The sequence below is a fragment of the Hippichthys cyanospilos genome, chromosome 10 (assembly GCF_059441005.1).
Source record: "Hippichthys cyanospilos isolate Australia breed blue-spotted pipefish chromosome 10, RoL_Hcya_1.0, whole genome shotgun sequence".
Taxonomy (NCBI): Eukaryota; Metazoa; Chordata; class Actinopteri; order Syngnathiformes; family Syngnathidae; genus Hippichthys; species Hippichthys cyanospilos.
Window position 1 is genome coordinate 22,277,753 of NC_142378.1, and position 12,224 is coordinate 22,289,976.

A 12,224-nucleotide genomic window follows, 5' to 3' on the forward strand; every position below is an offset into this window, starting at 1 on the left:
TTTTAAACTTTCATGTATTGTGCAAAACCCAAAAGAGTAAATGGACCAAAAATTTGTACGAATAGCATCGAGACTTAGATAAAATGGGTTTTCAAATTTTACGACTTTGTGATAAGGGGAATGGTCTGTATGCCACCTCAAAGTCGGAGTTTGCCCAAATCAGCAAAACTTGCTGTAATTTAGCCCAGATGATCCTTCAAATGGCAGCACCTTCTTTCCCGTTTGACCTAGAGCTACGAAATTTTTTATGCATATGTAGAACCTCAAGACCTACGAAAACATTATAGAGCGCCATATGTTAGGATGTACAGAACCAGAGTTATCAATTTTTGAATGTAGCATTTGGCCCGATTTTGTACATTTTTACCGAATTTACTTTTACTGAATTTATACCGAAACCCTTGACCCGATCAACTTCACATTTGGCGTGCAACATTATCTGACATAGGGGAACACTTAGGCAAAATTTTTTGAAGATCGGCTATCATATAATGGGGGTGGGGCTTCAAAATACGTGTTTCAAACTCAAATTTCGGAATATTTTTGGAGCATGTTAATGGGAGTAAAGCATTTCCTCTTGTGTCAAAGTACATATGAAATACAAAATTTGATGCCTCACCCCCTCTCATGCAGTATTCCAAGACGTCAAGATTTGTTTTGTCTGTTGTTGTCCCAAGTTCTTGAGATGGTATGACTACTTTGGGCAATAGGGCAAAAGCCCAACCCTTGTAAATGTGCTAAAATTAGAGCCAAAATTGAACCAAAAAAAAAAGACAGTTCATTTCATAAAAAGCATTTTGTTATTCTCTTCTAATCCCTTCATTTTTCATGGCTACAATCCTAACTGAACTGAACTGTTTTCATTTATCTCATTATTTTGCAGAGATGGCTTTAGCAGCATTGGCTAGAGTTCTGAGGGAAGACTGGAAGCAAAGCCTGGATTTAGCAACGACCATAATTTGCATCTTTTTCTGCTTCTCAAGGTAACTCAGTTATTTGTTTGATCTTTTTCATAAATTTTTATACGTTCACAATAAGTTAGGAGAGTGTTTTTCAACTGATATGCCCATGTACAGTACCTTGTTCTATCTTTAATTTTCCTTAATCTTATTTTATGCTATCAAAAATATGCAATTTACAGATAGCTTCAAAGAGTTGTCCACGTGTTATTTTTTTGGGGAAAAGGCATATATTTCTTACAAATCAAAACGTTGTAAATGTTATCGTTATTCTGTCTGGATAAGCAGACTGAATTTGTAAGTTTTTGCACATCTATATCTAGAAGCAGAAATCATTTTTGATTTAATCAAATCATTTTGAGTCGAAAATGTTTTTTTAATTGAAAATCTATTCTGAATTGAATCATAGTCTCCAAAATCGAAAGCTAATCGAATCGTGAGATAGTCAAAGATTCCCACTCCTAGTTTTTGGAAATCAAAATATTAATCATTGTCCATTTACTCTTTCACTCTCAGGCTTTATGTAAATATATACTTCAGTTCACATCACTACCCTCTTAAACACAATTTAAGTGATGCCAGTTTCTCATTCTTCCTCCAGGCTCCAGGCAAAATTCAAGTCCTGCGTCCCCGGGTGTTGAAATGCCTGTCATAACATGTCAAAATGAAATAAATGCAATCATTCACATTGAACCTTAATTCTGTACCATTTTAGGCGGGTCAGATTAAAAAGACCAACAGGATGGTTCTAGCTCACAGGCCAGTCTGCCCATTTCTGACCCAGACTAAACATGTCAAGAGTCCACTACTTTATGACTTGATTTTAAACTATTCTAAAGTCTACGTTTTGAATGTGTTTCCCAATCTGCTGACCTTGGCAAGGTCACCATTGTGAAAGCGATTTTGGTCTCAACCGGTCTTTTTTCTAGTTAAATAAATAAATAAATACTTATCTTTCAGTTTTTCACAGTTTCATGGACTTGTCACACATTTCAAGATTGGGGCCCTGTGTATGAACATCATTGAACATGAGCTGAAGAGGTATGACCTGTGGCAAGAAGAACTCCAAAGGAAGAGGAAAGCTTATATCCTTTTCAGATGGAAGCAATCATTCATCCCCCAAAAAAATTTAAATCTAGAATTAAGTAGTAAAACCTTATTCCTTTTGTTTATTTTATATTCTTGACTGGTTTCACATGAGGAATTCTCAGAGAACCACAATCTGAAGAAGGAGTATGAAAAATCTTTAAAAAAGTATCAAAGTCTTCTCACTAAACAGGAGCAACTTCTCAGAGGTAAAGGTTATCAAAAGCACTTATTTATTAGTACCCAAACAATTAAATTTATGTTGTGAAAAACAAGCACATATGTGTGTTTGAATTGCATTAGTTTGCATGCGAAATAAGTCATATGTCATGTAAGAGGGCTTAAAATGATTATCTATACTTACTTACCTATAATTCTATGGAGCATGTTTCCGTTTTGGAGTGCACAGAACATTACAAATATCTACTTTTGTTAAGCGCTGCCTACTTGCCTCTTGGTTCTTGACAACGAGGCTGCATCGCAAATTTTTTCAGCGCCCCTTGATGCATTAAGAAAAAAAAAGAAACTTTTTTGAAGCCCACTTCAAAATTGAAGTGGCGAAATATGCTGTGGAGTCCAACAACTGCAAGACAGCAAATCGATAAACTCGATAGAAGATGACAGAATTAGCGGCTTTGGTCTGTCAAATCAAACTATTAGGCTACAAGCAAGAGGAAGTAACAAGTCTTGTCTTGTTTCAAGTCTTTTCTTAAACAGCAAAGAAGCTTTAAGCACATGATGGCATTCTAAGTAAATTAATAGTCTAACAAATATAGTGTGAAATATAAATACAATGTACATCCCTAAAAAATGCACCATGATTGAAATACTATTATCAAGTCCAAGTGGGAATGCATTGTCAAAGCCCCACACACACACACACACACACACACACACACACACACACAAAAGACAAAAAAAAATGCATCATGATTGAAATACTATTATCAAGTCCAAGTGGGAATGCATTGTGTCAAAGCCGCACCCACACACACACACTAACGCACACACACACACACACACACACACACACACACACACACAAAAGACAAAAAACAACTTTCAACAACTGTTAACTACCTTTTTACAGTGTTTCTACAGGTTACAGGTTAGTCTAAATCAGAAAAAAAACAAATGCTTGATCCCTTTTGCCAATCCTTATTTTATTGCAATTATACTTTACATGCCAAAAACAAGCCTTTTTCGCTCGGGTCATCCGCGTTCATATCGGAGGTGCCGCTCCTTCAAATCACGCCCCTCCAGGTCTCACTGTCATTGCCCACATGAGCGTTGAAGTCTTTCAGCAGAAGCTGAAAGACTTCATAACCCCCCCCAATGAAGGTGGAGGACCGGGGGGAACCCCATTGTAAAGGTGCCGACCCAGCGGGCAATAAGTATGCCCGCACCTGCTCTGCGCCTATCACCATGGGCAACCCCAAAGTAGAAGAGAGTCCACGCCCTCTCAAGAGGACTGGTAACAGAGCCCAAGCTGTGTATGGAAGCCCTCGTATATCGCGGTAGATAGGTGCAGTAGCCAGCCGCGATAGCTGAAAATTCGCGGTGGCGCCCCCACTTTTCACATAAAAAAAAAAAAAGTAAACATGGAAAGTTTTCATGCTATACATATTCTTTAAGACAAATATTACTGCAGTGCACACATTTATTAAAAATTATACTCTACACTGTACAGTAAAAAACTTGAGAAAGAGCGCGAGACTGCTCCGCTGCCCTCGAGCATCTCATCCACAAAGCACCTCAGATAAAAGAGCGTCGGACTCATATGGCTCAACAACGGAGCTTTTATTTTAAAGTTTACAACTTCACAACTGAACGTGGCAACTCCAAAACAATAAACCGAACCGTATTTCGATTGGTACCCGCGCTGTCGTCACCCGACTGTACAATGTAAACAAGCCCCCGCTCAACGTCGTAGGATCCGATTTAGCTGTCCCGTGACATTTCCGCTCCAACCAGAGCACATATAGGACCTACCCCTCCTTCCACACACAAGGATGCAATGCACCCTCATGCACATCAACCCAGAGGCAATGAGGAATTTACAACATAAATGTTCCCCTTTTCCTTTGAAGTCTCGCGCAGCTACGGTCATATTAGCAGCAGCCCGAACGTTGTATTAAAGTCTAATCTGTACATAATTAAAGATCATTACAAAGGAGAGTTTACTCTTGAAATACCATTTTATTATAAAACAAATCTAGGTAAGACATTTCCAACAGTCTGGCGAAAGTCTGCTCCTCTCTCCCTCTCTCTGCCTGGACAATGTGTGAGTGTGTGTGTGTGTTTGCCTTTTGCAATGAGTGCGCTTGATGATTGACTCCAACGTGCCTTTGGGGCGGGAGTTGAGGCAGGAGTAGATCAAATCCACAGGCACGTGACGTATAGCTCATGAAGCGTACCCCGGCGCTGTTGTTGTCAACGCACACGCAGAGGCGGCAGAGACGACGTTCACCAGACCATTGAAAACGTCTTCCCTAGATTTCTTTTATAATAAAATGGCATTGCAAGTGTAGACTCTCCACTGTAATCATTTTTAATAATGTACAGATTGGACTTTAATTCGTCATCTGGGGCGCTACTAAGATGCCCGCAGCCTCACGAGACTTTAAAAGGAAGTGCTTCTTCCGTCGGCACTCGGCAATCCAGATTGCTAAAACAGCCTCCATATGGATGATTGTTTTACTACGAGCAGTAACAACTTGCTTCACCAAATTGCCAAAGATGATGGCAGCCGTCGTCTAATGAACGATGGATTCATTCGCTCCCAAATAGCGGGCCACGGCTGCGTAACTTTTCCCTTCGAGAAGTATCACCTTCTCAGCAAACGTCTTCATTTTTTGATGGCGTTTAAGCTCAGTGCAAGCTTTCGCATAACCAGCACGCTTGGGAACTATTGCAAAAGTACAATACATAATGAAAAAAAAATCCTTGAAGTCGTGAATTTGTGTAATGGAAAAAAAATCTGCAATGTGGTGAATCCGTGTAGTGGGAAAAAAATCCGCGATGTGGCAAATCCGCGATAGTGGAACCGCGAAGTACTGAGAGTTTACTGTATATCTAGTCTGCACTTCTCGGCCTCATACACCAACTCAGTCTCCTTCCCCATCGGAGGTAACCATTCCCAAGACTTCGCTTCTGTTGCCACGGATTGGTGCGCTCAAGTCCCCTCCCCTGACCGCTCAGCTCTCGTCACACTCAAACTCTTAGGCCACTCCCACAGGTAGTGAGCCAATGGGAGATGTTACTCATCTTAAGGGGTCTATGAGCAGTGGTATGTCTTGTCCCTCACCTAGAATCTGTTTGTCATAGGTGACCCTACAGGGGCATAAAGCCCCAGAAATTTTAAGTCCTAATATCATTAGGACACGCAGACCCATCCACTATGGCAAGGTGTTGCCTCACGGAGGGGTGAAACAGATTTCATCTGACTAATTTTACACACTTATGTAACCAGCCTGTTGTTCATCTATTTTGGCTTCATTTTCAAATCTGATTTTATTGCCTGATTTCATTAATTTCAGTTTGTGTTTTTCTACAGTGTCTCTGTGTTTGTTGTTGAATCTTGCTGAAGATACGCATACAGAACTAAAGATGAGGAACAAAAACATAGTTAACATGCTTGTGAAGATACTGGATAGGAAGGATGAAGAGCTTCTATTGGTAGTTGTCTCCTTCCTCAAGAAACTTTCCATCTTCTTGGAAAACAAGAATGACATGGTGAGACTGAATAATTTACCTTGTGTACACGAATGACATGGTAAAATTGTAAAATTGTAAAATTTGTAATTTGTGTTCATAATTCAATCTACTTTCTGAAAAAGGGGAAAAAAAAGATTCATCCAGCTTTGTTGTTTTTAGGCTGAATTATTTGCAGTAGAGAAGCTGGTCCTGCTAATTCCATGTGAGCACGAAGACCTGCTGAGCACTGCATTACGCCTACTGCTCAACCTTTCCTTTGACACTGCTCTGCGCAACCAAATGGTCCAAGCGGGACTAATTGCGAAACTCTCCTCATTACTTGGTAATCTGTCTGATGTGTACATGTAATTATTTGTCTCTTATGTAGATTGTGGAAGAATGTCAGATGCACAATTAAGTATCAGTCCAAGCTGAAATTGAATTTTATTTAAGTGTTTCTAGGATGGGTGGATCAGTGGAACAGTGGTTCGCACATTTGCCTCATAGTTCAATCTCGAGTTCAAATCCACCTCGCTCAGGCCTTCCTGTGTGCAGTTTACATGTCCTCCCCGAGCCAACATGGATTCTCTCCGGGCACTCCGGCTTCCTCCCACACTCCAAAAACATGCATAGCAGGTGTAATACACACTCTAAATTGTCCTTAATGTGATGAATGAATGGTTGTTTGTCCCTCTGTGCCCTGCGATTGGCTGGCAACAAATAACAGTCGACAAATAACAGTGCACAATACGGTGTGAGAGCGACCCAGCTCAAACACATACACCTCAAAGCTGCTGATAGAGGATGAAAGAGATAGCTGCTTGCATTTATAGTGACTTTTAAAGATTGTGGCAATTCCTCCTCCTCGGCCAGATGTCCGTGGAGAGTTCAAATAGCAGCAATCGTCGGACAAAAGTTGAGTGAAAGCGCTGGACTCACAGACACCTAGCCACGTCTCAGTCACACAGAGAAAGTCCAAGCCTCGGGATGTGAAGAAGTCTTTCAAGATGAAAGTCTTGTTCGCTAGCGATCTAGCATTCACCAGGCCGATCCCCTCCGCGGTCTCAGCTGCCAGGAGAGCCCTACTCAAAGGCCACAGATTACGGTGATTAACTCCCCACCAGCGGGGACGAGGAGAGCTAGGCCTGCGCGGCCAGATGACGTAATAGTGCTGATCCAGGAATCCAGGGTCCAGAGAGCGGTGAAAAACAGAGAGTCCTGGCATAGCTCGAAACTCATTCCAGGAAGCCGAAGGAAAATCCGCTAGGCAAGACTTCAGCCTCACTAGCCGATTGCTGCATTTACCCCGACGGCGGAAGCGTTTGCGGGGAGCCTTTACGGCGGATAGGTGGAGCCGGGGTGCGGCACAGGTAAGGGGGGATCCTGGCCAGGAGCGGGGGTACAGATCCACGTCCACCATAATCCAATTTCCCAACATCTTTGACATAAAGTCGGAGATCCAGCAATGTTTGGCGATCGGACACCAGAAGACAGTTGACATTTAACCCGAGAAACGATAAAAAACGTAAAAACAGACACAGTACTGGCAGACACAGACGGCAGGCCACACGCACCGGGGCCATCTTGTCATCTAAGGGAAATTAAACTAGTATATAATTTCTTGATTATCTCCAGCTTCGTTTCCATTTAAATCATTTTTTTACTCCTCACTTTAACACCACTAGCAATCTTAAAAACAATACACCATACAACAATGGCTCACCAATTAAAGTTTGAATTAAGTACTGAAATGCACAAGAATTACCATATTGAAAGCACTTTGAAACGAGATCAAGTCTTTAGGCATCCATCTTTCTGACCCCGTCCGCTGACCAATAGCAGACTAGCATCTTCATGACACCCGTGATGCCGACCAATAGTAGACCTGTATCTTAGGGAGTCGTGACACCAACCAATCGCAGACCAGCATTAAAATGACGTAAGCAGTGACGCGTGTAGTGACAAGACACCCGTGCCAGGGACGTCGTAAACAGGGGTCCACTGTAACACTGAAGGTCTCTTAATTCTAAACATTACTTTTTACTTTTGGTTGGCGAGATTGTGTACAGTATGAATTTTGGTTTTTGAAACCAGAAGTAAAAAAAGGGACTAACTACAAGTAAATCTTTGGTAAGGTCAACTGTGTTCAAGTTTTGAATGATAAGCAGTTATTTGAACCAACTCAGTTTATTCACTCTACTGAATACGTTTCTCCACTGGTTGGTACTGCTGTAAATTGACTGATTGCCGTTTGTACAATAAGGAGGCAGCACCATAGCAGATTATCATACAAGTCAATTGAATTATAATAAAGTAAGCCAAAAAGGGGTGTGGCGGACTGAAGGACGTAAGAAAATTGCTCTTCCGACATTTTAAATCCACCATTTTTACAGGCATCCGTAGGTGACAGACTGACAGACAGCCCCGTCAAGTGCCTACCTCTGGTTTTAACCACAGATAGAATAGTTTTAAATAGTACACGAGAGATATAGATGGAGATTCATAGGATTTTTACAAGTCCATTCTTGAGTCTTTGTAGCAGTTTGATTGTTTATCGATTCTTTTATGAAAAAATGGGAGGCTGAACAGATAGATTAGCTTCCACTTTGTTTTATATCTTTGACCTAGAACAGCCGACCAATGTGATTGATTTAGTTTTTGTCAATCAATTATAGGGATCAAAACACCAGCCCCTGGCTGTCGTATAGACCACATGGTCAGTCTTGCGCTGAAGTTACCTGTTTGAATTAAGTTAAATGTTAAAAGTAACATGACCTTAAAAACCCAAAAGAGAGGTCTTCAAGGAGACATAACATGATACTTAAATACTTTCCACGGTGTAATATGTGCATATAAATGAAATTTGGAATATTGGCGATTTAATTTCTTAGAGTAGAATTTAATAGAGTTTTATGGTACCAATTTTTCTAACCAGGAAGTAAAACAGCTTGTTTGTTATTACCGTGTAGCTAGCGCACCATCTTGCCGCTCAAGGCTGGCCGGCATGCAATATGCATCCATTTATCATCCTGACCGCTCGTCCTCACGAGGCTCGCGGCTGATTAAGATAACTCCATCAGTGTGAATAACACTGTGTGAATAATAAAAAGTCGTTTACTCAAATTAAAATGCAAAATATTGTCAAGAGACTGGAAACACTAAACACCAGTACCTCCAATCAAATCAGTCCCCATGTGAACCCTGTAGTCATAACAAAAGCTCCACCTAAGGGTGAATTATTTACTACTGACGTTGATTGCCTGGCTGTGTGCACCAACACATTTTGGCCACCTCAGCATTTCTACAGTAAAACCCTGTAGCTGCTAAATGAAACATTGCTGTTTACTCGGCCAATTCTGGAACCAAAACGAAACTCTATTTTGGCGTGTATTTTCTCTTGCACAGGCAAGTAAAATTTTCTTGTGTGTGTGTGTGTGTGTGTGTGTATATATATATATATATATATATATATATATATATATATATATATATATATATATATATATAAAATTTCATTTATTTTTCAGCTGATGAAGGCCAAAGACAGCTCAGCATGTGCATTCTATACCACATCAGCATGGAGGACAGATTTAAAACATTGTTTGCAAACCTGGACTGCATACCACAGGTAAGAGAGACAGAACAAAAATAACAAAAACAAATTTATGTGTTGAACGACACCAGGATCAAGCAAAACAAGACATGACAATTGGAGAAATTTAGCCCTGATCCCCTACATTGTTATGCAGAATTGTATGTGTTTGTCTTTTTGTCCTGGAAATGTCTTACTGTACAACAATGGATAAATCATGTGCAATTCATGTATTTGTCCAAATTAGGCAAATTCACAAAGGATGTAACATTTTTTTTTTATTTTCGAGCTGGGCAATTGTGTCATTGTGACTTTTAACCTGACCCTGTAGCTTCCTACATGCATGAACATAATGTACTCTAATACCCTGTGTACAAGTCGACTGTTTTTTTCCCCATTTTCAACCCCCATATCGGGGGGTCGACCTATGGCTTAAAATGATTTATATATAGCTCTAATTTCCTTTAGTATACATCCCTTTCATGCTGTTGTACTTTCAAATGCACTTTCGTCAAGCTCCGCCTTAGGGCCTCATTGTTGTCAACAACAAAGCTGCATGGATCATTTGTCCAGTGGAATTTGACCATATATGAAAAGGAAATGACAGCTTAACTTGTCCGACCGTTCAACACAAAAATGCGAGAGCAGTGACAGCAACCAATCCACACTCTGATCGCGCCACAGTCATCACTTTTTTAAACAAACATTTTAATTTAATTGGGCAGGTCCTAAGATGAGTACACGTGGAAGAGTAACGAGCATGTTTGAAGAGATGAGGAGGAAAAAGAACACGTCCGAGATAGCTATGCATTAAAATGGGAGGAGCTATTTGGCGTGTCAGATAGTGATGATGACTTAGAGGGCTTTCGACAAATTCGTATTCAGTCTGTGTGTTTCATGAGGGAGCTGGACACTCCATCAAGAAATGTGATTGACTTCTGACGCGACCATTGACCAATTAGTGCAGAATTTCTAATATACTCCCGCCCCAACGCTTGCTGGTTAGGTAAACTAAGCGACGAGTGCCGGTCTACTACCAAAGAGGCTTCATGGGAGTGTTGTAAATCTCTCACCTAGGTTTGTAATAAGTGGCGTGGTTGCTGAAAAGACGTCACTTTGATGCGCGGAGCCGTGTCGAACTGGGGACGTTCTTGCAGAATTTGATCGCTTGCTCTTTCTTAAGCTTAATGATGTCTTAACCTTGCGTTTGCCCCCTGGTGGGGCAGATTTTTTTTTATTTTAATTAATCGTGGCAAGCCCCTATCATAATCACGATTGAAATTGGATTAATCTTGCAGCCCTACACTAATATAAAAGCGGCTGTCCAAGGAAACTTGTCTGTCTGTCATGTAGGGAACCTTCCCAGCACGTTTCTCCACATCATAGCTTTTTGTTTTCATGAAAAAAAATCTGCGGTGCAATGAGTGCACGATAGATGAGGCATGAATTAGAGCGCGATCACGGTATTACACTACTCTGCCACTTTCGAATAGAACATATTCTTGATCGAGCTGCCATGTGGCAGTGGCAGAGGTCCTCCTGCTGCGCGAATTGGCAGTTCCCTTTTCATATTTTCCGTCCTTCTCCTCGTACAGAGAAAATAGGTTTGACAATAATGCATTGCACTCTGGTAAATGTGATGCGAAAAGGGCTTAATCTCTTCTAAATGTGATGTGAACTGGGCCTAAAGTGCCGAATAAAAGTTTGGGCTGTGATTCCAAGCACTGCTGTTTAGTGCTTTCTCGACGTTGTGAAATATGTATCCAAAAAAAAGGGAAAAACAAAATAAATACAACAAAATCACAAATCATTCAACCCTAAACAACCTTTCACTGGAATACATGTTCTGTATATTAGGTATGAGAAATCCATTAATTTATTCAGGCAAATAGTACTGTTTGAAATTGTCTTACATACATACTGCGTACTTGTTTGTTGCTTTCAAATTAAGTGAATAAGTCCTCTGTCATTTTTTATCATCAACAGCTCATGAAGATGATTCATGGCTTCGGAGAACAAAAGATGGATTTTGAACTTATCTCGCTCTGCATCAACTTGGCTGCTAACAAGGTCAATGCCCAAGTCATGTGTGAAGGTATGATATCAGAAGTGTACACATTGTCTAATGATATTTTGAATTTAAAAAATTTTACACCATCACAATATATTTTGCACAAAACTCTCAAAATGCACAGAAGTTTACAAAAAATATATTTAAGAACTTTCCAATACCTCAAATGTATAAGGACATTTCTTTGGACAAATATTTATTTATCAATCGATCAAATTTTATTTATATAGCCCTAAATCACCGAAGTCTCAAAGGGCTTCACAGATGAAAAGAGGTCGTACAGAGACATCTTTTCAGTATAAGGTACACAACAGCATCCCCTGTCAAAGCTCCCAGAAGGGGAAGGAAAAACTCAAAAACCCCAATTTGGGGAAAATAAGAAACCTGCAGAAGGGACCACAGGTGGGAGGAGCCCCCTTCCAGGCCCACAGGTTGAAGTGGATGCTGCATGTACCAGACACAGAAACAATATAAACTAGAGCTGCAAGCAGCTATAACGGGCCCTCGAAGACATGAACACGTCGAAGGATGAACAGTTCCGAGGTATGAACAAATTTGGGTATGGATGTATTTGGCCATATGCAGGAAAACTGTAGAGGTCAATGTTCTAGAAAAGGTAACATTTGTATTCGCATTTGTCCAACGTGCTCAACTAAGTAATTGAAATGGCAAATTTGACCAAATTTGAAGAGTCATGAAATTTGAGTTTCATAATGTTCGCTTTGTCCAAATATTCTCCTGACTAATTTTCAGTGAATTTGCTGAAAGCAGCATAGCAGAGAACATGAAAGTGTAAAAACTATCTCTTTTGTCCGGCACC

General features: G+C 40.5%; 1 protein-coding gene across 3 annotated transcripts in view; it reads left to right on the forward strand.

Annotated features, from left to right (window-relative positions):
* Positions 1 to 12,224, forward strand: part of kifap3a (kinesin-associated protein 3a) — a 75,654-nt gene that overhangs the window by 15,790 nt on the left and 47,640 nt on the right. The window contains exons 6-13 of one of the 3 annotated variants that reach the window (XM_088425305.1): positions 884 to 983; positions 1,920 to 2,044; positions 2,156 to 2,254; positions 5,602 to 5,780; positions 5,922 to 6,084; positions 6,195 to 6,377; positions 9,269 to 9,369; positions 11,320 to 11,428. In XM_088425305.1, coding sequence (XP_088281431.1) covers positions 884 to 983; positions 1,920 to 2,044; positions 2,156 to 2,254; positions 5,602 to 5,780; positions 5,922 to 6,084; positions 6,195 to 6,377; positions 9,269 to 9,369; positions 11,320 to 11,428 — 1,059 coding nt within the window. The remainder of the gene's footprint in view (positions 1 to 883; positions 984 to 1,919; positions 2,045 to 2,155; positions 2,255 to 5,601; positions 5,781 to 5,921; positions 6,085 to 6,194; positions 6,378 to 9,268; positions 9,370 to 11,319; positions 11,429 to 12,224) is intronic. The other 2 variants (XM_088425306.1, XM_088425307.1) reach the window with 2 other exon arrangements.